The sequence below is a fragment of the Xiphophorus maculatus genome, chromosome 1 (genome assembly GCF_002775205.1).
Source record: "Xiphophorus maculatus strain JP 163 A chromosome 1, X_maculatus-5.0-male, whole genome shotgun sequence".
In the NCBI taxonomy this organism is placed as follows: Eukaryota; Metazoa; Chordata; class Actinopteri; order Cyprinodontiformes; family Poeciliidae; genus Xiphophorus; species Xiphophorus maculatus.
Window position 1 is genome coordinate 27326466 of NC_036443.1, and position 27305 is coordinate 27353770.

General features: G+C 37.7%; 1 protein-coding gene across 1 annotated transcript; it reads left to right on the plus strand.

Annotated features, from left to right (window-relative positions):
• On the plus strand, positions 1-27305 carry c1qtnf12 (C1q and TNF related 12). The gene is made up of 8 exons (XM_014468746.2): positions 1-1019; positions 17175-17279; positions 17397-17508; positions 18448-18632; positions 20365-20473; positions 22554-22647; positions 24624-24702; positions 24782-27305. Exons 1-8 carry the CDS (start codon positions 840-842, stop codon positions 24878-24880), a joined length of 963 nt encoding a protein of 320 aa, XP_014324232.1. The 5' UTR covers positions 1-839; the 3' UTR covers positions 24881-27305.

Below are 27305 nucleotides of genomic sequence, written 5' to 3' on the forward strand. Positions count from 1 at the left end.
GCTCAGAGCAAAGGAGCGACTTAGACCAGACTGAAAAAAGGGCAGAGAGTGCAGTGGAGCAGGCAGAAAGCAGCCGGGCAGACTCTGGGGCAGACTCTCTGCACATTGACTAGTTGGAGCAGTGAGCAGCACCTGAGCGGCGTCAGGCATCTGCTACCTGTTGAGTTTATTGTGGAAGCAGACAGGAGTGACTAATTCTTCAAGGAGAAGTATCAAAAGAGCAGTTCTGGACCTTAGACTAATTGATTTAAGTGCTGTCCCTGCAGCTTTTTGAAACATTTTTTTAAAGGAAACTGATTTCTTTGGATCTTGCACCACTTTGTTGCATCCTGGAACTTCTCCTCAGTGTCAAAACCAGCAGGAGGGAAAAAAAGAGAACTTAACTATCCATCTCCAGCGGCTCTCACAGCCCACCCTCTTGGCTTTGGACACCCCTCCTCTCTCTTTCTCTTTCTCACTTTCTTCTCCTCTTTTGCCCCCTTTGCCCTCCCTCAATCACCTCACCTCCCCCCCAACAGAGCAGAAAGCGTGAAAAATCTCACTAATGGCTTTATTTGCTGTCAGTTCTGTGCCTCTCTGTCATTCCCCTGGACCATTCTGCTTCACACATTTCATAGTTGAGTAAGCCTCCTCGACTGTCTGGCTAGACTTAGCAGTGCCCCTGCAAAGGCTGTGCTGGCTTGGAGCTCATCAAGAGGGGAGGAAACACAGCAGCACCACTCAGTCTGAGAACTTTGTGGACAAGGACATTCAGATACTTAATTCCTCACGTGTTTTTTTTTTAGCCTTTAGCATCTTTAGCATCACCAGGCGCCTTGGTGCTGATTTGAAGTGTGAAGATGAGGTGTGGATGTGGCCCTCTGGCAGTGGTGGCTGCCGTGTTTTGGACTCAGTGCATTCTTCTGGATGGGGTGGAAGCCAGGAAGGAGCGAAAGAGGCCAAAGGAGGCTGCGCCGCAACACACAGAGTCGTACAATGTGACTCTGTCCAACAGTGAGGAGGTCGGCGGAGGCATCAAGGTAGGGAGCAGAGTTTCACACTGCTAGTCTTAAATCTGCACACTGTAAAACATTTTATTTGGATGGTACACTGCAAAACACAAAATCTCAAGTATTTTTGGTCTAGTTTCTGGTGCAAATATCTTAGTGGACTTAAAATAATTCAAAACTAACATACAAGTGAATTTTCAACAAGATGTGGTTTGTTTTAACTCAACACTTTTTTAACCACATTATTTGACTTTTTTTCAAAAGCATAAACTTTTGGAAAAAGTTTTCCCTTGTTTCACGTGCAACAAGGGAAAAATATCTGCCGAAGGAATTACTACTTTTTCATCAATATTAAGAAATTATTGACTCAAAATGAGATCATGTTTCTTGCTGAAAAGATCCTTGTAATTTAGTTTTGTTTTATTTCAAGTCTACCAAGATATTTGCACTAGAAACTAGTTCAAAAGTACTTGGTACGATTTTGTGTTTTTGCAGTATATTTGATTCACCAAGAAAGTTGCAGATATTTGTGATGTGAAACAGAAAAACCCATGTTTACAATTTTCTTCCTTTTTTTTTTTACTAAGAACCTAAGAAAAGTTTGGGTTGTACTTGAATTCAGTCCCTGCTCCTGAATAAAATCACCTCGGACACCCCTGCTCTAATTCAAACGAGAGTCTAAGGTTAATCCGCAGATGTGAAGGTCTGGTTAGAGGAAGTAAAGTGCGACAAAAGGCTGAAGCATCACAGGACAGGTGTGCCCCTACAGGTCAAGCTTCAGGATGTGTGACAGACGAAAAAAACGTGTGAATCCCTGAATGGATGACTACCGTAGGCATGCTAGGAATGTGGACATCCAAAGGCTGATCTGTGCATCAATTAGTACACGCTGTGGGTGTCTTCATCCAATTTTCCAGCCCAAGTAAACAAATAAAGATGCTATTACTTGCAAGATAATTTATGCATTAGAATGAGGAATTGAAAATAGCTAATGTTTTCATTAGATACAGGAACTACCAAAGGTATTTACACCAGCGCTACAAACTATGTATTTCATTGGGATTTTATTTGATGGTTGAGCACAACCATCAAATAAAATGAACAAGTTTGTACTCAGACCCTCCTTTAATCTAGTCCCCGCAAAAATAAATTCCAGTTTCACCAAATGCCTTTAAAAAGTTCCCTAAGCAGAGTCTAACTTTTTGTAATTTAATCTCAGTTTAAATCCAGCTCTTCTGTAAAGTCTCTGAGGTTTATTAGAGAACTTTAGTGAACATACAGCATCGTGAAGACCGAGTAGCACAGGTGAGAGGTCAGGGGTAAAGTTGTGGAAAATATTAACGCACGGTTATTTTTAATAGAAACTATTAAAAAATTTACATATCTTAAGGAAATCTGTTGAGTCATCCAAAGATAGAAACAGAATGACATAGCTCCAAACATACTAAGACATGGATAAGTCTGGGTGAGCTGAAAAGATGTACAACTCAGGTGGGAGAATCTGTTGACTGGACAACTGTTCCAAACATAGAGGTGATGGGAGCATCAGGCTGTGGAAAAGCTTTTCTTCAAGAACTGGGAAGCCAATCCGACTAAAAGGGAAGGTGGATGGAGCTTAATGCAGCACAAGCCCAAAGACTGGAGACTGTGAAAGTTCTGAGACTTTGGCAGAAATTCACTTTCTAGCAACAAAATAACCCAGAAAATATATCTAGAAAATAATAGAATGGTTTAGGTCACAGCATGTTTATAAACTTAAATGTAAGTTTGCAGGCACCTTCAAATGTGATTGAGCTTGAGCTATTTTCCAAAGCAAAGTAGGCAAGAATTAAAGAAGACATTTCTTTAATTCATTTCTGAAATTACAAGACATTTCAGAAATGTCTTGTAATTGCTGCAGAAGGCAGAATATGAATGTACTCCGTACTTTCCAGATATTTAATTGTAAAGTAAAAGAAAACAGAAAACTGTTTTGTTTTACATTTTGTTCGTCTATTGCACAAAAAATCCATTAAAATACTTTGAAGTTTGTGGTTGTAACTTCAGTGAAAAAAGAAGAGCAACGGTTGCCCAACGACTTTATATTTTTGTTTTTCTTGTTGGTGTTGCATATTTCTGATGGTTTCCAACGTTTATTTATTTTGCTTTCAGCCCACCCATTATGTTGGCATTCTCATGTAGCTCTCACTGCCCTATATACCAGTCGTCACGTCTCGTGGTAACCCCTCCTCCCGTCCTGAAACCACACAGTCAGGTCTCCTTTGTATCTTTAAGAACACTTTGTAGGTGGCTGTGGCCTGCCCCTGTTTATTTGACTTGGTTAGCCCTGTAAAAGCAGCAGCTATGAAGGATGACCTTATGTCAGACCCTGCAGCCTGTTGAAGATTGAGCCTCCGCGATGTCTCACCTCTGTGCTACGTCCTGCACGGTGTCTTTGCAAACCCCCCTATCACCATGGTGCCTCACAGGATGTGGCAAGGCTAGGAAAAGCTAGGTGGGAAGATATTAAAAATGACATTTTATTAAAAATTCACATTTTGAATGCTTTTGTATTTCCATTTGGGTCTCTGCTACTTCTAAAAACAGCCCAAGAACTTAAAAAACCCACCCAGTTGCTTTTTGTTACTAAGTTAATATTTTTGTGTCTGGAAAAAACCTTCTAAGTATAACATCATAAATCAACAGGCACTAACCCTCAACTAGCAACCCCAGCAAAGCCCAGCCCGTCACCTAGCAACCTACTCAAGCACAGTTAGCCAGTTGTGTTTTTTTCTTTTTCTTTTGAAACAAGCTTGTTCTTCATTTTGTGAAGTTAGAGTACCCAAAACTGTACTCAAGTAACAGTAGAACTACTTTACTCAAAAAAAAAAAAGTAGTCATCCAAGATTACTCAAGTAAGAACAAAAAAGTATCATCACACAGACCAAAATATAAAATTTTGCTATTTTGGTATTGGTATTTTATAGACCAAAATGAAAATAATTCATATTAATAACATAATTACAAAATAACAAAATAAGACAAAGGAAACATATTTCAAACTTCTGAAACTTTACTATGAAAGTGGTGAATGCTTGGTGAAAACAATGGTGTTCTTCATTCAGTGAAGATACTCAAGGAAGAGTAGTGATGCTTCATAGTCAAATTACTCAAACAAAATTAAAATGTACAGCATAATAAATATACACCTAAAAGTACACTTTTCCCAAAATGTTATTCAAGTAAATGTAACAATAAATCTTACGACCAAACTGTGGGTGGTAAGAGTTGGGAATTGCTGTACAATATTGTACAGCAATATTGTACTGCTGTACAATAGCTGCTGGAAAAGACAAGTGTTTTGTTGATGACTTAGCATTCAGAAAGCTCTTGCTGCATTCTTGTTGGTTGTGCAGGAGGCTCTACTTCTGCTTTTCAAAGATGTATGATTGTATAATTGCACATCTGTTTGCAGGCATTTTCAAGTGTGCTGGGGGGCCTTGACCAGCAGCAGTTTATTGGGTTTGAATTGACAAGAAGCCCTTAAACAGCTTGTTCTGAAAGGCACTCAAAATAGGCAGAACCGGGCAAACTAAAATCTCATTAGCTTGATTTTGTGCAAAAATGTTATGAACATGTTTTGCATAACTCATAGACCTATCCTAACCTGTTCAAGGAAGCACAATAGGTCACCTTTAAGAGACCCAGAGCAATGTTGTTCTCAGCACATCGATTCTGTCATGCATGGACCCAGTCTGCCTCCACTGTGTCTGGGACATCCGATAGGAGCGGCATGGTCCTGAAAACTCGGGCAGCATGCCATGTAAGCCCCTCACAAAGCCCCGTAGAAAAGGCCCTGAAAGGGAACACCTGAGTGAGGATTAGGCCCGGGTGCCTCCCCCTTTTCTTTTCATCTCATTTTCCGCAATCAGACGTTAATGACATAATCACTCTTTGGGCAAACTGACAGCACCTTGAAATAGTTCTCAGACAATTTTTCATATTTTGCTGTTAGAGAACCTCTACCACAACATATTTTATCAGAATTTTATGAGACAGACCAAAGCAAAACGTAAATAACCGTGTAAAGGAAAGAAAATGATTTACTTTTAATTATTTACAAGTAAAAATCAAAAGTGCAGGGTTGTCCAAAGAGTGGCCCTTGGAACAATTTTGTGGGGCCCGACTTGACTGCTGTTCAAGAATGGCCCTCCAGTGAGCACTTCTGTTAATTTTTAGCATGAAAATTTGAATGACAAATTGAATTCTTCTTCCAGTTCAATTCAGTTCAGTTCAGGTTTATTTGAATCCCAATAATCTTACATCAAGAAATAAAGGAAAGACATAAAGTCATAAAAATGACCAACAAAACATAATCAGTACAACACTTTTCTTTCTTTAAAACATTATTCTTTTAATAAACATGTATTTTTATTTGAATTTAATAGTATATAGGACTATAAACATCCAGTTACTTTTTACTGAAAAACAAAATAATATGAGCACATTAATTCTTCTATTAAACTTGGTTAATCCCTGCTTTTCCCCCCAAAAGTAGGGAAACTGTCTGCTTTTTATTGAGACAAAAATAATTCTACTTTGATTCATTAAAATATTGCATGTTTGACTTATTGCTGAAACCTGAGTCACAACAAAATTATTTTGCATTTCAAGTTGGAAAAACAATGTGACTCCTGAGTACTTTCAACTTTGGGATTCTGGCCATTGTTGCAAACAGTTTGGACTCTGCTGATCAAAAGATTAACATGAATTCTTTGCAAAATAGCTAAGGATCAGTCAAATTAAACAGACAGCATCTCTGAACTCATATTTTAGAGCCTTAGCATAGATTTTCAACTGGATGTAGGTTTAAACTTTGACTGAGCCATTTTAAGAGTTAAATATTCTTTTGTTTAAGCTATTAGCTTGTTGCTTGGCTCTACAGACATTTGCTAATAACCCATTTGATTCATGTGTGCATGTAAGCATCTTTTCCCAAATTTACAGTATCCAGTATGGCAAAAGCAAACTTTAAATGCAGTAACTCTCCTGTCAGAATCTCCCACCAGAGATGTGGATCTCTGCAGCTCCTCCAGAGGAAGCATGTATTTACTTCCTCCCATTCACAATTACAGATCACTTTGTACCGGTCTGTCTTTTAAAATCCTACTAAACCAATATGAAACTTGTGGTTGTAAAGTGGCTGAATGTCAGCAAGGATGCATTGTTATTTGTGAAGGAATATAAAAAGTTAAGCACCATGCAATAGTATTATTTTGGTGAAATAAATTGTTGCACACATTATTAAAATATGACAAACTTTGTTTTAATGGTAGTTTGTATGTTTATTCTCTCACGCTTCTGTTAGGTCTCGGAGAAGAAGCTCATCCAGTTGCGGCTGTCTTGGCGTGTCATGTTCTCTGACCAGCCAAACATTTACACCCGCATTTACATTTTTTCCCCTTTGTGGCCAGTGGAAACCGTTCTAATGATGGCATGTCTATCTGACCAATCCTGTGTGTGGGCTGCTAGCAGCGTCCAGTTGGATGCAGCATTCTTCTGGAGATTTTCCGTCTGAAACGGGTCCCAGTAGTCGTCTTTGTAACAAGAGGGATTCTTTCGTGCAGAGAATGAACATTTTAGACAAGTCTGACCTTTGTAACCCGTCGTATTCCACAATTTTAGAGCACAATGTCAAATATTTAGGCCTTATAGAGATCCCTCCTTAAGATGAGTAGAATCTGTCACTGCTTCAGAGCAGCCAGGGATCTATGAGGGCTGTAATGGAGAGACTCAAGTCAAACATCACGCCTGGCGTGTTGAGTAATAGCAGGGTTTAGCCTGAAGCAAAGGTTTTTGTTTCCTTTCTCTCATCCCTGGTGATGATTAATGCCGCGGCATGTGGGACCTTCAGAATCAGCCCACACATAGGAGACAGGGCCAAGTCCCACAGGAAGCAAGACCACTGCGCGAGCACGTGCTGCTCTTATCCTAGGCCTAACAGAAACTGTCCCCAGTCTGCATGGCATTGTGTTGGCGTGTCAGAAAACAACAAAGGTGACGCTTATTTAACGCTGAGAAAATGACCCCATGAAGTCATCTGCAAAAGAAACAAGTCGTAAACAGTCTTTTTGTCACCACATCTGGGATTTGCAAGCAAAATAAACCAAAAGGTTTTGTCTTTCCCTTGCAGACACAGTGCAGTCGTTCTGTTTGGATTGATGTCAGATTTATGGAAATCTCTTAATCTTTCCTGATTCTGCTCATGCATCAGTCACTGCACCAAGATTTATTTTTTCATGGCTTTATAGATTAATACATGTGCACATGTATCTGAAAAAAAGACAGAGCTACATTTCAACTTTATCCTGCACGTACATTGAATGTGCATTTGGACATTTTGTTGTTCAGAAAATGTGCATTTGACATTAAGTCAGGTATGTGGCATTGTAAAGATGAGAGTGTAATTTATGAGTAGTGATTCATAATCAAAAACTAATAATTGAGGAGGAATAGAGGAATGCATAAACAAAACTAGTAGATTTTGCATATGCATGGGAAAAATGGTGAGATTTTCAAAAATATTTTTCTGTGTGCTAAGTTATTGTTAGCAACATTGTTAATAATATTAGAAGATTGGCCAGGATTGTTTCTGTAAGCAAAAATTTGTAAATTTAAAATGTAAAAATATTATTGCATTCTGTAAATTTCACAGTAGATTTTATGATATCCAATTGGTTATGATATTCATTAAATTTTAAGCAAGAAAGGCCTGCTTTAAAGTGGTACAGAAGAAAGACATACTGTATGTTGTTTATGGATATTTTATGGCACATCCAGTAGGCAGCATAATTATCACAATTAAAATCTTTATTTTCCCAGTCCTAAATTAAAAACAAATCTTGAAAATTTTGCTCTGTATTTCTTGCCAATAGATCCCTTTTAGCGTTGCGTTGGGAAATTTAACGCCCTGCAGGCCCTGTTTGCATCCATCAAGCTCTTACGACTCAGCCCATCCATCAGAGAAAGCTGCAAAAAAGTGAAAAAGGAAAATGCTTTCAAACTCAATTCAGAGCCCCTGATGAGCTTAGATGGATGTTCTGCCTACAGTCAAATCACAGAGTAAACTCTGTTTCTGGGTTGGATCGGGATCCTACTGCGTTTCAACTTCTCATTTTACCTACCACAGGGAAAATGGGCACTCACTCCGGCAATAGAGCTGTAATTTGTACAGACAACAGATGTTAGCCTGCAATCATGTTTCTTTTAATCTTATATTGGCTTTTTTAGAAGGGTAAGGCCAAGGTTTTCTCTGGTGATCAGGCAAGCATACAGTGTCTTTCAATAGTATTCAGAGCCTTAAATTTTCACATTTTGTAATGTTACAACCATAAAATTCAATGAATTTTATTTGTTAATTTTTTTAAAATCCAACTTTAACTGTAATTGCAGATGCAGGTCTTTGGGAATCTCTCTACTTTTACAGCCAGAAACAAAAGTTACTGCTCATTTAATTGAATGGAGATCATCAGAACATCAAAATGTTGGTTTTCACGTATTTCCACAGATTGGATTTAGAGCTTCACTCTGACGAGGCCATTTAAACAGATGAATGTGGTTTCCTCTAAATGATTCAACTGTAAGTCTGGTCGTATATTTAGGAACATTGTCTGTCTTGTTAGGAGGTAAATTTTCCAAAGCAGCCTCAATTTATTTGCAGCCTCTAACAAGAATCCATCTCTACATCATTTCTAACCACAGCATGATGCTGCCACCATCGTGTTTAAGGAAAGTGAAAGTGTGTGATGTTATTCTTTTATGTTTTGCATGTAGACCAGATCCTTCTGGCTTGCGGCAAACTTTAAGTAAGCAGTGGATTTCTTCTTGCTGTTTATTCATAAAGACAAAATTTATGCAGCTAAAGATTAATCTTGGATCTCTGCATTTTCTGTAGGATTATCATGAACTTCTCGAGTGCTTCTCTGATTAATGAGCTCCTTCCCTTTTAGATGGTCTGCCATGTCTTGGTAGTTTGTTGTGCCATACTCTTTCCTTTTTCAGATGACGATGAACAGAGCTCTGTGAGGTGTTTAAAGCCTTAAATTTTGTTTTACATCCAAACTCAGCTTTAGACATTACCATAGTTATTTCCTTGCTCTCTCTGCTGTGTTCCTTGGTCTCCATGATGATGTTTTCTCACTAAAGATGACTCTCTGATGCCTTCACAGAACACAAAAACTGAGATTAGATTCCACTCATGTGTAATTTAATTAGTAATTAAGGGACTTCTGAAGGCAATTGCACATACTATGTTCTTTTTAGAGGTCTCGCATTTAAGGGGTCCAAAATTATATGCAAAGATTTTCCAGTTATAATTTTAAAGGTATCATTTTCCTTGCACCTTGCAACTATTCAGTACTTTATTAGTTGGTTTTAAACATTAAACTTGTAAACAATACATTCACTTCAAAAACACAAAATCTTAGTGTATATTTTTGGTCTAGTTTTTAATGCAAATATCTTAGTACACTTGAAATAAATCAAAACTAATGCACAAGTAAATTTTTAGTAAGATATGGGAGCTTGTTTTATATGTTTTTTAACTACGGTTAGCAGTCCATAAATCTTAATACATAGAAGTTCAAAGTGCTAAAATGGAACGTGTTCATGGATTGTCTATAGTTTTGCAAGCTACTGTTTGTACATTTATTTAATCTCTCACCAACATTCTCAATAACACAGTCGGACCACATTTTGCCCAAACTTTCTAATGTGTTCCTGAAATGTTTATGAAGCCACTGACAGAAACTTTAGTGTGTGTCAGGGTGATTATGTTCTGCAGAGGATGTTTTCACATTGTGTAACAGAATAGTGAAAACAGCACAGAGTCAACATTGCATGCCTATCCTTATTTAGCTCTCCCGCAACAAATCCACAAGGTAATCTGTCTCTTTGAAGAGTAGCGATGGGGAACACGGAGGTGGATGTATGATGGCTGGGATGCACGCAGGTTAACAGGATAAACTCATGCCGGAAAGCCTGGGAATCCCTGCCTGCCGGGGCGGCATCGGCCCCACATTAGGCCCTTCCAACTCATGCATGGATGACTGCATAGGGAGCAGTGCAGCAATGTAAAAACAAGAGATTATAAAAGACTTTCCATCGTCCCGCTCAACCTTAAACCTCCGTGTGCAACATTCTTTATCAGCAGCTAAATGTTTCATGCCGTCTCGTGTGTACATACAGGTAGGAAAACACATAACGCTGACGTGAAAACAAGATAAGTTAAGCAGGAGGAATTCAGGAGCTGCCTGTAGAGGAGTAGAATTGCAGTATCTGGTTGCGGCCCCAGAGACATGTTTTAACAGTTGTGTTTGTGTTTTTGGTGGCACGCTGCCCCAGGGAAATATTTCCCGTTTTATTGGTTCAAATAAATTCTACCTAATTTTCTCCAAACTACATGAAAAACATATTAAAAGCAGTGAACACAGAAGAGCTCTTTTTCTCCGAGTAATAAAATCCCATGGCCCAGTGTGAACAATCTATCATGATAACAACTGTTTCACCAAATAATCCAAAACCTCCAAACCACCCGGCCAGAGAGAAGTATGAAAAATAAAACAATAAAAATATGTTTTATTGTCCGCTATGATTACCAGAACAGTCACTAGTGAAAAGACAAAGCATGCTTATGTGGAAACTTCAAGGCTGCAGCATTGTTGCATTGTCTCTTGATTTATTTGACTGCCAGAAACATCTATGATTAAGATTTTACAGAAAAGATCCAAAAGTTCATGAAGTACAACAGTTGTTTTTTAACATTTTGCAGAGCATGGAGAAGAAAAGGAAAAGAAAAACACAGTTTTTGCAACAAATCTGTCAACATAAATTCAACCACAGACAATATGAATAAACTGAAGTCTAAATTTTGTTTGCAGAACTTGTTGTAATCGTTGGATAAATTCATTTGTTTCCCTTTGAAAGGCCCCAAAGCACAAAACAGAAAAATCCATGTTGTTTTCTGTGTTTAGAGAGTTCCCAGTAAACAAACTTAAAGCTTGATTCCCTTCCATGTTGGGGTCACAGCTTGATAACAAAAGTCTCAAAATTATGCAGTAAGATTATAATCAACAACCTTGGAAATTAACCCTGCAGAGTTAGGCTCAGATTTCACAATTAGCATTTCAGAAAAACCTGCTTAGTACATGCACGGTTGTAGGGATTTCTTTTGTTTTTGGTTTAATATAAATTTTAATGTCTAATGATGATTAAGAGCAGGGCCACTTCCAGGAACCAGTGTGGCTTCCTGGGATGATTTTTCTACTCCCATCATTTGCAAGGCAGAAACCAGAGTCAAATCAGCGTATCATTAGAGAAATCTACTAAAGAAAACATACCCTGAACATTGTGGGTGTTTTTGCAATTAGCAGAATACTAAACAAATCTCATTGGTTGAATATTCTTAAACTTTTCTTCATTGCTTGTTTATACCTAACTTTAATATGGACAGAGCTCTCCTCTTGTTTCCTCAGTCGTGCTATAAAGCAGACAGAGGAAACCACATCCCTGCATTTGATTCAAACAGCACGGATTCATTTTCTCCACAGTATAACTGTCTTTTCAATAAATTTCATATTGAAAACTGATTTATTTTTGGTTATTTACAATATTAAATTGAAATTCCTAAAAGTTTATTTGTAGTTCAGAATGTTTCAAGTACTTTCAGTCACTTTTGCCTTGTCAGTCCTGATATTTATTTCCATACTGTCTGGATCACACAGTGATGGCGTTATATAGCAACTTCTTTATTTTTTTTAAATGCATTTTTGAACTATTGGATTGGGAGTCAGTATCAACCCATCCTCAAATCAAAATGAAATTACTTAGACTCTTACTCAGGAGCAGAAAAACCTGATCAAGACATTGCTAATTTATTTTCCTTGCCACTGAATATTTACCCCCCTGAGAGTAAATATTAACTTCCGTGTTAGCCCTAAGATGGTTTAAAGTTTAAACTGTACATATTTTTTTCTTCAACCTTTATTTAATCAGAATAAAACTCCTTAAGATCAAAGCTCTCAAAGGTGTCTTGACAGCAACATAGTTAAACAATTAGTCAATGCATTTTAAGGTATAGTTGGTGTTTGAATTTTTTGCTGTAAGTATTTCTAGAGGAGATAAAATGCATTTAGATTTTCTTAGATGTGGTGTTCATATTTAATCAAGTAGATATTTTTCTGTTCAAAGGCGATCCATTCCATTAGAGAAATTGAAATAATAATATTCAGGATTGGTTAACTAATAACTTATTATGAAAAGACACTTTTTATACCGATTTTAAAATATTGTATATTTCCCGTTCACTTTTGTCAAGCTTCGTCTTCACCGTTTGCTAAATGCTGGCTGGATTTAACATTTTATCAAACAAGATGAAAAGTGCCATCAAGGATCTTTCACCAGGGTTCCTTCTTTAAAAGAGGATTACAGCAGAATTGTTGAACTCAGGCTTTTTGTGAGGTAAAAGTAAGATTACTGTCCCACCAGAGAACACAGTGCTCCCCATTCTTTAGCAACCCCCTCAACAAGGATAACAACTGTCTGGAGGACTTGACATTTCTCACCTTTACGCATGATAACGGACACATTCTCATGCACCGTGCTGGGAGGGCGTGCGCTTGAAACTGCTGATAGATGAGACAAGTTTAAGGCCCTCACACATCAACGGTGATCAAAGACAGAGCACCTCTGTTCTTCATCAACTCTGAGCTCTCATACCTGCGTTCGCTCCCTCACTTGTTAACGGCTTGCTCGAGCAGATGCAAAGAAATGTCGGGGGAATCCGTGGTTCACTTCACACCCTAGTCAAAAGCAGCCAATGAGAAATGGAAAGCATCTGACAGCAAGCAGTAGAAAGTTTTTTTTTCTCCTTTTTTTTTTGGATCTGCATGTGCACACTCTTTGAAGTTCTTACTCCCACCTGCATACAATAAATCAGACTTTTTTTTTTTGGCATGGTGTATGTGTGATCCCAGCCATCACTACAGCTTATTGTTTCTTTGATAGTATGTAGAAACGAGACCAAAAAAACAAAAAACAAAAGCGAGACAGGAACATGGTGTGGAAAAAACTGAACATTCCTTCATTTGATGATTCAATCATTTATGCAGTGATTTGCTGTTATTCCATAGCTCAAAAATGAAGGTAATAATTACCTTAGTTATAGTCTTTCTTCTCTGAGCACAGAATATCCCTGAGGGGAATAGTTTAATGGTTTAATTATAATGTTGTGTTTCATACATTTGAAGAGAATGACTGATATCTTGGCAAGGATTCTCCTTTTTTCTAATGTAGCATGTGTGGGGCAACTCTCAAAGTGTTGAAACTCAAAAGGAACACAGTGCGATTTCACGGTGCTTCAATAAATAAAATGAGTAGATAAAGTTTTCTGGATGTCAAAAAGGCTATTTTTTATTGAGAGTTAAAGAACTCTGTGGTAAATTATTATATGAATTGTTAATATAAGCTTTTTCAAGGCTCATTTCAGAGCCTTGAGATTGGCAGAAAAATGTTCACATATAATTTAGTCTGGGAGCTCTCGGTTTATTTTTAATGTCTAGGGGCCGTTGCAAACACATGGTGGCTGACTTGTCTGATGACACAATTGGAAAAAGCAACAATCAGTCTAAGCATGCCATATTTTATTATAGGAGCAGAAGAAAATATCTAACAGGATTTTTTTCTTAAAGTGAACCTCATAGTGTTTTGCTGATTGAACCAATATCCTTGAAATAGCTTTTATTGCAATATTATAGTAGCATGGTAGTAAAATTCTAGAAACATTAAGAAATTATTGCATAGACTTTTGCTTTTCTCTTTAATACACTTCAAAACAGGAACCATGTAATTTAACTGAGGCATATTGATTTTTTTAGCCAAAGAATGGTTCCAAAAAGAACTGACTTATATTTGCTCATTTCTAAAATTGTAAGATTAAACTTTTCAACTAACATACTGCAAAACACCATATGGAAAATGTTGGGTAAGGTGAAGGATCTGTGATACTGTTGACCTGTTTCCCCTCCAAATGCCTTGGGAACCTTGTCAGAGTGTATGGCATCGTGAAGGAAATTTGATAAGTCGAGGCATATGAAAAGTCTTGCCTTTCCCTGGATCTATAACTTTGTAGCTCTATTAGCTTCATGACACCCCAGGTTCCATTAAGGAAACAGTTGAATTTGTTTGTCACACATGACAGAAAAAACATACAAAGGACTCAGAATGGTAAAAGAAATGTGAAAGCCACAACACAATCATAAATACCTCAACGGAAGTTATACTAAAACCCCAGTTTTAGCTTAACGCTAGAATGGAAGCTATGCTTAAAGAAATCTTTGCTAAAACTGAACGTTAGCTTATCGAAATTTATGCTAAAATGAAAGCTATGCTAAAATGGGAAGTTAGCTTAATGAAATGTGTTCTAAAACAGAAGTTGGCTTAGCTTTCATTGTGGGTTTTGGTGGATGCCACTTGGCACCTGACTAAGCAGGCACAACACATAGTTTTCAACCCAGCCGTCCTGAACCTGGGCTGTTTGTTGTGTGCTCTGTCTTAGCCTTCTCTTGTTGCCCTTCTTGCTACCAACCTACCATTGAATAGTAACAAGTGTCACAAAAAAACCTTTCAAAGATATAAAGAAAATTCTTAATTAATATGAAAATTGTATTTCTTAACATCTGATTTTTACAAACACTGAAAAACTAATTCAATGCTTGATTTTTCTAAACTTTAAAATTCATAGAGGCTTTCTGTCCAACTGTACCCCAATACTCAATTTTCTTGACACTTGATCGCTTTTAGTTTTGATCTGTTTCCAAACCTGAAAATAACATCAAATAGCATATACAACAATCTGCCGGCAGCTGGCGCAGAATCTGTTTATTTTGTCTGCTGTCAGTGAGAGACAGGGAGCAAGTGCTGCAAATCCCAAAACATAAAAAAGGGAAGATTTTTCCTGCAGCATATTACAAAGACAAACAAGGAGTTACTTTGTTGCGGTGCAACAAGAGGCATGTCTTCAGCAGAGCAGAAGGGAGCATGTTGGTTTAGTAGATAAGTGATCCGTGTTCTGCTGCCAAACCTAAACAAATTCCATTTCAGACAGCTCACCTCCATGCCTCGTCTGTATCTCCTCTTCTATCTCAACTGAAGGCTCCTGGATGTTCAGGGGAAAGTTGGGGTAACATTTGTGCTCCATTTAATTGGAATTCATTCAGCCTCTCATTTTACCCAAATGAAAACAAACCAGTTGCACCACTGGACATAAAAAATGTTGCTTCCAGAGGCCTTCGTGCTTCCTTATCTCTCCAACAGATCATAGTCTGTTTGCCGCTGTAATTCATAATAAATGAGGTATTCAAGAGTAATAAAAAACTGACTGTTATCTTACCCATATATATCCACGTTCTGCATATATTTGCCATCTTTCTTGTTAGAGCTCAGTTATTTTCATAAGGCTTGAAATCAAGACTAAAAAAAGAAAACCACTGTTCTGACTCAGAGGAAGGAAAAAAAACATTGAGAAATGTTTTTTCCTTATCATAAACTACAGTAAATGAAGTCTGTTGTGTACAGCATTGAGATCACATAGAGCAGCAGGGTGCTTATTGAAATTTTAATGTGGAAAAACTCCACAAACTTTACAATGTATATTTACATTAATCCTCCTTGGCTATTTTGTGCATACAGTCATTTTCCTTGACCTTTTCCAGGAGTTTTATATGATAGAGAAAATGCCAAGTAGTGTTTAATTGTGAAGTGGAAGGAAAATGAAACGTTGTTTTGAACAATTTTTTAACAAATTGAAATCTGAAAAGGATTCTGTGCATTTTGATTTAGCATAACCTCTTCCCTGCAATTATCTATAGACATCTTCAGACTGACATATCTGTACATTTCTGTTTGTAAAACAGGTTAGATGAAGATCGGAGTGCAGTTTCCAAGTCTTGCAACAGATCTTATGCTGACATAGATCTAGACTGACTGAACAACTGAATGTAATTTCTTCCAAATAATTTTTTCTGCTTGTATGTTTAGTGTTACTGTCCTCCTTGAAGGTGAATAACCATCTCTAATTTGTTAATCTTAAATTACGTGAACTCTGAAGAATATTATTTGTGGGTATCTGAGAAAAGAGGCCTGAAAACAAATGTCCAATAGACTATTCAAATTGCTATTTGCAATAAATTGAGAAGCTATTTTCATTTTACGTCACCGCTCTGCACAACTTTGTTTTTCATTTCTGGTAAAATACATTAAAGTTTGGGGTTACAGTGTGAGAGAACATAAAAACATTTGAGATGCAATTATATTTTCATGATTGGCAAAATAAAACGGGGCTCCTGTGTGAATTAATTAAGAAGAAAAAAAGCACATGAGGAGGACAGTGACTAATGCCAGTGTGAAAAGCCTTGATGCTGATGAGTTATGAGAGGAAGAGAGGAGGAGGTTTCCTTGTTTGACCATTCCCTGCTGTCTGGCACCATTTAATTGTGTCTTAGCATGAGCTTTTCCAAAAGTGGTTTTAAAAGAAACAATAATGACTTTGTACTAATCTTTATGGCTCTTCTGCATTACATCCCACTGGGCAGAATTACTTTACTGTAAAATGAATGATTAGTTTGTTGACAACATTTTTATATATTTTTTCTTTAAAAAGCCAAACAACTTATTAGGCTTTAAAGAAAAAAAGTTTAAAATACATTTGCATCACTGAGAAACATAAGGCAGAAGTTGCAGATATTTCTCTTGATCGTGCCTTTAGAGCCTTATTATTTCCATATTGAAGCACTATAGTTGCTTACTAGATAGTACTACTTCCTCATAAGAAGGCTCTGAATCAAATCCCAATTCACATGGTTAACAAAATACCTAAGCCACAACATAACAACATAAAGCTACAGAGGAAATTAAGCTAACATTAGCTTTTGAATAGGTTTTGTGTTAGCATAACTCCGGTTTTAGCGATGGTGGGAAAATTGATGTTCAAAGAGGGCCAGTCCTGAAACACTTTAATCATACTCTGTTGAGTGAACTTACTCATTAACAGGTTGTGAAAATCTCTCACAAAGATGTAGACAGAAGGAAGCATTTGTAGAAAATGGATGGATAAATCTAGCTAATCACTGACAGTCTTCTTCTTTGCTGCAGACTTCTGATCACCAACGGGTGGATCCACTAGGGTCATGGATGGATTTTGTCAAGCGACCAGTTGGAAACCTCCCCAGAAAGTGTCGCAAACGCAGACCAGCTCTGGTAAACCTAAGCTGTCTTTTCAGTCTCTCAAAAGAAATTTTACTGTCACTGATTATCTATACAAAATGATAACTGAATCATTCATTTCAAAGCATGACTGTTTTTCTCTTCCAATAGCCTGGACCACCAGGTCCTCCAGGTCCCCCGGGCCCTCAAGGACCTCCTGGCTTTCCAGGGGCTGAAGTGACCCAGGAAGTTCTTTTGCAGGAGTTCAAAGACATGATTAAAGGTAAGCACATTACTACACAGAAAACCCTGCATTCATAGGATTTAAGAGGAAAGGTAGCTGTCAGGTGCTGATCATCTTTATAAACTAGGATTTTTGTCAGTTTGCTAGCTTGTAGTACAAAATGTTAAAAGTACAGTACATATGATAGCCCAACAGAAACAATTATTGCTCCACATCAATCTATGAAAAGTTATAAGTCTATTTTCAAACAATTGGTTCCTTCCCATGTCAGTCAGACATTTCCTCTGGAGGAATCCCAACGCATTTCCAAGCCAGCCAAAAAGCATAGCCTCTCTAAGGCAGAGCCCACTGTATGGAGAAAACTAATTTTGGGCACTTTTATCTTCAATATCATTCTTTTATTATCTACCTAAAGCTCGTGACCACAAGTAAGGGTAGGAAAGCTGATCGACCAGTAAATCAACTGATTTGTATAGCATCCACATCAAAACAGATGCAGCATCAATCCACCCATTGATCACCTGCTCCATTTATGAACAAGACACCAAGATACTTAAGCTCCTCCATTTGTGGCTCCTCCAGTCCAGAGAAGCCACTCTACCATTTTTTTGGCTCAAGACCATGGTCTCAGATTTGGAGGCACTGATCCTGATGAAGTCAGTAGGACAATAATATTTGCATAAACCGAAATGGATCCCATCAACACGTTGGCAGCACCTAGAAACTCAGTCCTTAAAGGTGATGCACATAATCAGTGACAACTTCAAGTTATTGCTGCTAAAAGTGGTTCTATGTGGATTGTGACTTAACAATTGAGAGTTTTTTGAAACTACTCATTGTCCAGACACCAAAAAACATGAACTTTTTGCCAAAAACCAACTGGGGGGGCTTTTAAAGCGCAGAACATCATGACAGAAAAGTTCAAGTTTTGCTGTGAGGTGACTTTGCAATGTAACAACCAGGCTGTATTCCTCTCAGAGGCTACAGAAAGGAGGGCAGCGGCACTTGACAGGCAAACAAGCCCCAGCCAGCAACCTACAGCCCTCCTGACACTGGAGGGAATGGCCTCCCACCGCCGAATACAAGAAGCTTTCCACTGCAAGCTCAAGGGACCTGTGGTGGTGGACAAGAAGACGCTGGTGGAGCTCCAGAACTTTCAGACAGTGAGTTTGTTTAAAACCAAGTAAATGTTTATGAATCAGTGGAGCTTTGCTCCCCTACTTGAAAAAGTAGAGTTGTGTCTAATCTTCCTCTGAACTGTTATTTGCTTTGTTTTTTTGTCTTAGCTGTGAAAGAGTGAGTGTTTGGTAATTGTTGCTTACTTTGGATGTGGGAGAATTTTGAAAGGATCAGCCCTCACCTCCCCCCTCCCTGGTAAAAGGCATTGGCAACACATGTTGTGCCATTCTGAGACTCAGACTGCCTTTTTGGTAAAAAATATCCCCTTTTTCAATCCTACACATCACTCCCTGGGCAGCACACAAAGGAGACTCTGTCTCAGACTTGGAATAATGTGTGGAGAGGACAGAAATAGAGACTGTTAGAAGAAGCTTGCAGAAGAACTATGGGCTGTTAGGACGGGCTGACATACTGTGGCTTGAGGAGGGATGATTACATGCCAGTCTGTTTAATATAGTAATAAGGCAACATGTTATAACAGCATTAGACAGTTATAGTTCAGGATTTTGCAGAGTCAAAAGAAGAAAGTTTAAAGAAAACATTTGATCAAATTGTGCAGGGTCAGAATTAATCCTCTTTGGTAAAATATAATTTAGTGAAAAGAGATTTTTCGCAAACTCCAGCTATCCTTCTCCAACTTTTAATAGCAGTTAACATAAGCAGAGTAGCAAATCTTTGCATGCCAGACTACTTATGATTGCAAATTCATTGACTTAAGTCTGAGATTTCTAAGTCTGCCAACTCTTCCAAGTCCAGGATGATTAAATGGATGAAACTAAGCGACTTCTTTGTGATCTCTTCAGCTCACCTGTTATCTGCTGAAGTCAGTTCCAGGTCATGTTCTCACTTTGACGAAGAGTCACCAAAGTGGGCATAAAATTGTTGACCACCTGTGAGAGGGAGCTCCTGAAACTTGAAACAATTAGGCCAAAATTGCAAAAGTATAAAATGGTCAAAAAAAACAAAATGCCAATCCCACTCAGGCTTTACTTGCTTGCTCTAATTCAAATGAGGATGTTAACGGCAAAAAAGCAAGAAAAAGGTGGCTTCATTAGCAGCCACAGAGAAATACTGTAGCATTTAAATGTTGTGATGCAGGGAGGAGCACAGATAGAAATTAGGTGGTGCTAGAGCACCTGCACTTCTTCCTCTGGACAAAAACTGCCCTTCTGAAATCGTTGTTTTTTTTGTTTGTTTTTTACAGTGCAGTGTGGACTGTAAAATATCTCACACTACTAAGGCATCCAGCACTTCCAAGTGCCGCACAAGGTGCCATTTTTTAACATTTGAGAACCTGCAACCCAAAATGTCTGTGCACACCTCTGTTGTGAAAACTCTATGCCTTTCCAGGTTCCTGCAAAGCTTGGTGGCAGGAAAATGATTATTCAGCAATTGGATGAAGGTGTCAAGATCATGTCGTATCATGAATTCCAATGTCAGTCCAACTCATTAAACTCTCCTTACTTTTCAAATATTTTTGAGACAATATTTTAAATTGCTATGTTTAGGCAGTGTAACCGATTTATATTCCTCATCCCTGTTGCCAAAGTAATCTTCATAGGCTCAGCTTTGACACATTTAAACAAGCAGTTTGTATTTTATTTCCGAATTTATAAAGAGAGAATAGTCACCAGTGGGGCAGTTGTCCTACAGGGACCAGCATGTCACTATAATAAATCATCCAGATATCAGTTGAGTTGTTTTCTTTGCTTTCAGCCGCCTGCTAAGGGAGCTTTCCTCAGGGGAAAAGGAATGGACCAGTCAACAGGGAGGTTCACAGCCCAAATCACTGGGATATACCAGTTTTCTGCTAATGTCCACATCGGTAAGTCACAGTAACTTTCCTTAATGTAATTTATTACACAGTAAAGCCTTAAAGCCCCCTATACACCCATATACATGTTCAGACTCTTGCAAGCAAATTATAAGGAGACAGCGGTTGTTTACATTGACCTCACCCTGGCACTTATGCGGATTCTGTTGAAAATGTTAAAACATCATCATCCTTATCCACACATGCTTAGAACAACCAAGCAATGGCTTTGATTCAGATTATGTTTACCTGTTCACATACAGAGGTAAAAAAAGAGAGAAAATACACTTGTTTTACTTTTTATTTCTGATATGAATCTGTTACAAACTGTTGTAAAAAGCAGATTAAGTGACATGAGAACTATAACTCCAGTGGCATCTGCACTTTTTTGGATCCCAAGTGAAGATGTTTTAAAAGCTTTAAGATTTATTTCAGCACCATAAATGTTACAAAGTAAGGATTTATGAATCTTGAGGGTAAAACATTTTGTTTGGGAGGCATGCCAGGTAAAAGCTTCCATCGCAAAAGAAAGAAATTTGGAACAGGGTTATGGAAAAGGACGAATATGTGAAAAGTATCTCTCTCTCACTGTTCTCCACACATGGATGACATTTGCGATAGGGCCTGAGAACCTATTTAAAGTGTAAGAGGACCTCTGTGAAAATGCCAGGACATTTAAAATGCAAATCCGGTGTAGTATTTGTGATGCTGTGGGCCTGCTGGTCTATCACCACCCCTGGGAACCTTGCTGGAATCTTAAGCATCACAATATAAAGGTTTGGAAATACTGAGACATTTTAACTAAAGATCTGGGGACTCATTTATGAAGCCTGAAACTTGCATACGTCACTTTCCATGCAAAGTTTGGGATCTATAAAACACACAGATGATGGGAAAATGTGCGGTCCCTAACGCAAACCCTGACTCATGCATACTACACATGCTTGTTTTGGAGACAGTGGCAAAATGTCGACACAAATAAAAAATAACTCAAATACCGTTTTGACAAATGGATGCACTGGGATGTGGAATTCAAAGGTGTGGTTATCCTCGATGTTGGTGCACCTTTTCCAACCACACTTTTTCCTTCCATTCAACTTTCCGTGAATATGCTTGGATATAGTAGTCTGTGAACAACCAGCTTCTTTAGAACTGATTTTTTATGACCTACCCTGTGGAGGGTGAAAGTCTGAACATCTGTTCAGTCAGCAGTTTTACCCATGACTGTGTAGCCTGCAAACCCAGACTGAAAAATCATATAGACGCAGGGGTGCCCAAAGTCGGTCCTCGAGGGTCGGCATCCTGCATGTTTTGGTTCTTTCCCTGGTTTAAGACACCTGGATCAAACGATGGCTCATTAGAAGACCTAAGAAGAACATTGACATGCTGAAAAGGTTGTTGGTACTACCAGGGAGAGAACTAAAACGTGCAGGATTCCGGCCCTCGAGGACCGACTTTGGGGACCCTTTATATAGAGACTCAGAAAACCTTCACTGGTGTTTTCACTTAGTTAGCTGATTAAGGTGTGGCATCATGAGTTTCCAATATGTAGGCCTATTTATATTTTTCACAATAATCAAATTTTCTGAGTCATAAATCCATACATAAATCATCACAATTACAAGAAATTAAGACTCAAAATATTTCACTTTATAATGGATTTCTGCAACATATGAGTTTCACTTTATGAAATTTAACTTTTTCTTGGTATTCTAATTTTTTTCAGATGTATCTGTATTCCATACAAAAGGAATTTGCACAACATTTTAGCAGTTGAGTGCTGTTGAAAGTAACACTTGTGGTTTTGTTAAAAACATTTAATTTCCTTACATGGAACTCTTTTTGCACTGTGAATACAAGTTAAGCTATAATTTTCTAAATTTCTATGAGGTTTGCTAATATTTGTCATTTATGATACATCATTTATAGTTTTTATTTCTAATATTTCTGTAATTTATTTAAAATACAAGGATTTTACACATCTGGATCAGGTGTGCCAGTATATGCAGAGGAGATGTTGGGAGTTTTAAAAGAAAACCAGTGTAAATAAGCTTCTATGATTGTATGATGGTAACTGTTTGCCTATTTGCAGATCACAATGAGGTGAAGAGGAGCAAAAGTCAGCTTAAAGCCAGAGACAACGTCCGTGTGTTGATCTGCATCGAATCACTCTGCCACAGATACACGTAGGTGTCCTGGAAAGCATTTAATCTTATAAAGACTAATTTGATTAATCTGTGAATCTAAATAAAATTTGCAATGCCAGTGTAATTGTATTTTATTTCCATTTAGTATTTGATGGTAAGTAAAACCCAGAAGTTCATAATTTAATTTAACGAAACTTGCAAAACAATTGCACTTTGCATGCTTAACATTCTTGCTCAGACAGTTTGTTTACCTTTGCCTTAAAATGGTGAAATTTAAACAGAGTGTAATGCTGCCTCAACTTTCACTGGAATTTATGAGCTGTTAAAGGTGTGGTCTGTTACACTTTGCATGGGACCAGTGTGGCATTTCCTGCATAAAAGCAGCGCATGTCTTTAAGGGAAATGTCCCCTCATTTAGAAAAGTCGTCCCTGTCGCCAAACTAATCTTTATAGACTCACCTTTGACACTTTTAGGGAGCCTGTTACATACAACAGCTCTCATAGTGAAATGCCCTTATTTGGGATTTGGGAGTCAGAGAAAGAAGAACAAAATACTGTTGGCTGGCGTGGACAAAAAAGCAGAGCAAGTCTTTGTTCTTTCACGTATTTCAAAATGTCTGTTTACACAAAGTCAGAGAAAAAGGTTGAAATGAATTACTCCCCAATGTCTCCCCAGAGCTCTACATCCACTCTTCTAGTGTGGTACAATAAGAGAAAAATATAAATAATACTATTATGATGGGTTGCTTAACCCAAAAGAGTACTTAACTTTTGCTTTTTGAGCCAAAATCCCAGTCTGTCTCCGGCTCCCACACATGAAAATGAGGAGAATGTGAAATGAGGTTCACTGGGATGGCAGTTGGAGCAAAGACCAATAAGATTGATTCGCAATAAAAATTTCACATTTTCCACTTAACACAAGCCAGTTCCTTCACTATGCAGTCAAAGACGGAGAATTACTTTTAACTATCTATGCAGGACAAAGCAAAGTAAGAAACTGGTTTATTTGATTTCTTGCTTATATACTTTAGCAGCTAGGTAACTTGCATTTCATTTTTTACATGCTGTAGATCTTTTTGGAAGAAGCCAGGAGAAGATTAACAAATCAACTTTTGTTATGTTATATTCTGCTGATAATACAAACAGACTGAAAGGCCACAGAAAGTGGATATTTTTGGAAAAGTTCATCCAATGGGAAGATATTTCAGCAGATTTATTTATAGTGATGCTCAACAGACAGGAGAAACCAGACACAAAGTTATTCCCTGTTTGGGAATCTCTGTCAGAGAATGACATAGATTCCCAGATCTCTGAATTTCACCATAACCATGTCCATTTAAGCCTGCAAAGTATAGATGACCTTTTGCCTAGAGAAGATAAAGATTCATACAACAACTAAGTACACCAATTCACTTCTCTCACTGCCCTGCGTCAAAAAATCCAAACCAATTGAAAAACCTGTTCACCCCCTCGCCTGTTGTGGTGGTGCAACAAGAACCACTGCAGGAAATGACACAAAAACCTCTAAAAAAGACGCTGAGCAAACTTCTTTCTTCACGAAATGCAAACAAAGGGGAGTAGCATCAGATTTTGGTGGTTGTAGAATTTCTCTTTTGTCTTTGGCAAAAGACTATGAACCATTTATTGTAGTACATGATATATTTGGGCTTATTTACAGAGTACATCTGAGGTACTTAGGGGTACCTTCTGGATTGAGTTCTTGGTAAATGGTAACTTAATTAAAGTTTGATTACAAGGTACAGAGCTTGGGACTTTTGAAGTTAAACTGTATTGATCGGGTACTCCGAAGGCACTTATAAGGCACTTAATGTTAGGTCATGTTTCAAATAACATTTGCCAGTATATGACCACATTTTAAACATACAATAGATAGAGTGATTTGTTCGACTTTAGCACCTTTTGAATCTACACTAATAATATAAATAAAAAATGTCCCTTCAGCAATAAAACTGTGATTTATTTAAATTGTTTTCTTCTTGCTATTTTTGTTACAGTTCACTTGAAATGATTGTTGGATTAGAAAGCAACAGCAAGATATTCACTGTGAGTGTTCAGGGTCTGCTGGAGCTACAGGTGAGAGAAAAGCCAAACAAGCACATAATAAACCAGCTCAGTCTTTCATTAATGCCAGTTTTTATGCGTTTCTTTGCAGGTTGGCCAATACACTTCCATATATGTGGATAACGCAGCTGGTGCTTCCATTACAATACAAAGCGGTTCGGATTTCATGGGCATACTGCTTGGTGAATAGCCTCACACTGGAAAAGGGCATCCCCAAGCCATCCACTGGTGTCTTATGGTTCTTTGTATCTTTGAATGAACTGCCTCTTAAAACCATGACACAAGACAAAAACCACAAGGGACTTTTGAAGGAAAGATGAATGGCTAATATTGACTTTACTGCCCATCAGATGGTGAAAGGACACTGTGAAGAACTTCAAAGCTGAGTTTGTTTTTCACAATGCACTGCCACTTCCATGGGGAACCTGGATGCATGCTGCCTCACGTATGAAATAACCTGAACATGAAATGGAGATTACGTTTGCATCAATATATTCTTAAGGCTTTTTAAGACCTTTGCAGTAAACCAAACATTATTCTTGTTCACTGTTGTTGGTGGAAAAGCTAAAGAACATGAAATATCACAGTCATCTGTTTAATATATATTAAAATGTAATTGTTTTGTCTACAGTATTTGTCATTTACACACTTGTGAGATGGTATTTTTTTGGATTTAAATTCACAATTTTATATAAATTTATGTATATTATATAGTGCATAGACTCTGTGAGTACACTGGATGATTAATGCTGGATAGGCCTCATAATTTGGCATCATACAGACATGAAAAAAACTAAGTACACCCATATAATTCAATAGCTTGCAGAACCCCATATTTCCTGTAATTGAAAAGCTAGTAGCAGCAATAATTCAGGTTTTTTTTTCATGTATTGCCACTTTGTCCACTCTGCTTTATAACATTTCTTCAGTCTGTTGAGTTTTGTGGCCAATCATTTATTTCTGAAGGCCATGCAGTTTTGATGCCTTGATCACTTTCTTTTTCTGGTCTTCTGTAGTTGTGCTTGAGAGCGTGTTAATGTGTCAGAGAGATGGTTTTACATTTGGCTGCAAAATATTTTGGCATTGAGAAGAGTTCATGGTCAGAGGCTCCTAGTTCATGCAGAAAACGCCCAAAACATCACACTCCCACTACCATGCTTAACAGTTTGAGTAGCCCAGACATTGGCCATTGCAACACATAGTAGCTAAAAAGTTTTCTTAGCAATTCATCAGTCTTTTCCACTTAGCTTAACATAGCCTTGTAGAAATAAATCCCAATATTTATTTCTTTAACAAGTTTTTCCCATGGCAGTGGCTTTTTATAATTTTTTTGCAATCACAGAAAATACTCAGAAACTACTGAAAGGATTATGAGGTTAGCCGCCAGGCAACATTTTCTAAAAAATATTAGTTAGTACTTATACATATATTATGGCATTGTGCATAATATACCTCAGAAGACATGCTATTTAGCGAATAATGACTCATGCTAACATATAAACTTTTACAGTGCTATTGTGTTAGCAAAATTGTGCTTTGCATTTTCATCTGGAAGTTAAAATTTCTGCGTTCCATGTCAGAATAATCAATAGGGTTATTGGTTTCATACTAATTATGAAAATCCATTCTGTGCATACAAAATAAATTATGGTTCCAATTGTACATCACCAAACTTCCTGTCCTCCACTCCAGCTGGACACACAGAACAGCAATAACTAGACACTGCTACTGAAATGGTGTCACGTTTTTTTATGAAACTGGTCTATGGGCTGCTGTGAACAGTTTGAATAAGACACAATTAAATGAGGTGAGGCGATTTACCAGTAATAATCCAAAATAGAGATGTTCAAACAAAGGAATTATCAAAAATAATCTGGTGGGTAATAATACTTTCTCCAATAACTTATTGCTATGGTTACGAGCACTGGTATTCCTACGAAAAAGGCCATGGAGAAGTTTACCCGTGTGCTTATCAAATTCAGCTGACTTTCAGCTCGCAATGGCAAGTGTGGAAGACCAGCTATTTCAACAAAAGAGAAGGAGACGGTGGTGGTGTTTTTATGTGGAATTTTGGGGTAATTTGCTTTCATTCCAAAGATTAAAAAATAACATTGCTGTTGTTTCCAGCCTTTTTTCTGCCTTGGCCTCCATTCTAACTTGCATTGTAAATGTCCATTGTCCAGTTTTTAGAATGAGAAGCCTTGGATGGTTTTTGTCCTTGCCATGTACTGTAGATGTGTTATTATGGCAATGTCCCCATAATTTTTGATTAAATGCCAATAACTTGAAGCAAAACTGAAATTTTGAAGACCAATCAGTAAAAGTTTCAACTAAAATCTTTTGATATCAAAATGCAGTGTTTGTTGATCCTTGTTTTATGTTGCGTTTTATGTTTCTGTGCAACAAAAAGTGTGTTCTGCTAATTATTTCCAACAAAAAAGCAGCAAAAACTTGCCAAAAATGTTATCGACATCAATTGCTGATGATAATATTCATTAAACCATCATTTTATATTCAACCTTTAAATTCTCTTGAATCTCAGTTGTTTCCTTTGCTCACATATACTGTGTCTTAATACACCCAAATTGCCAATAAAGCTGCTCTCATTCATCTAC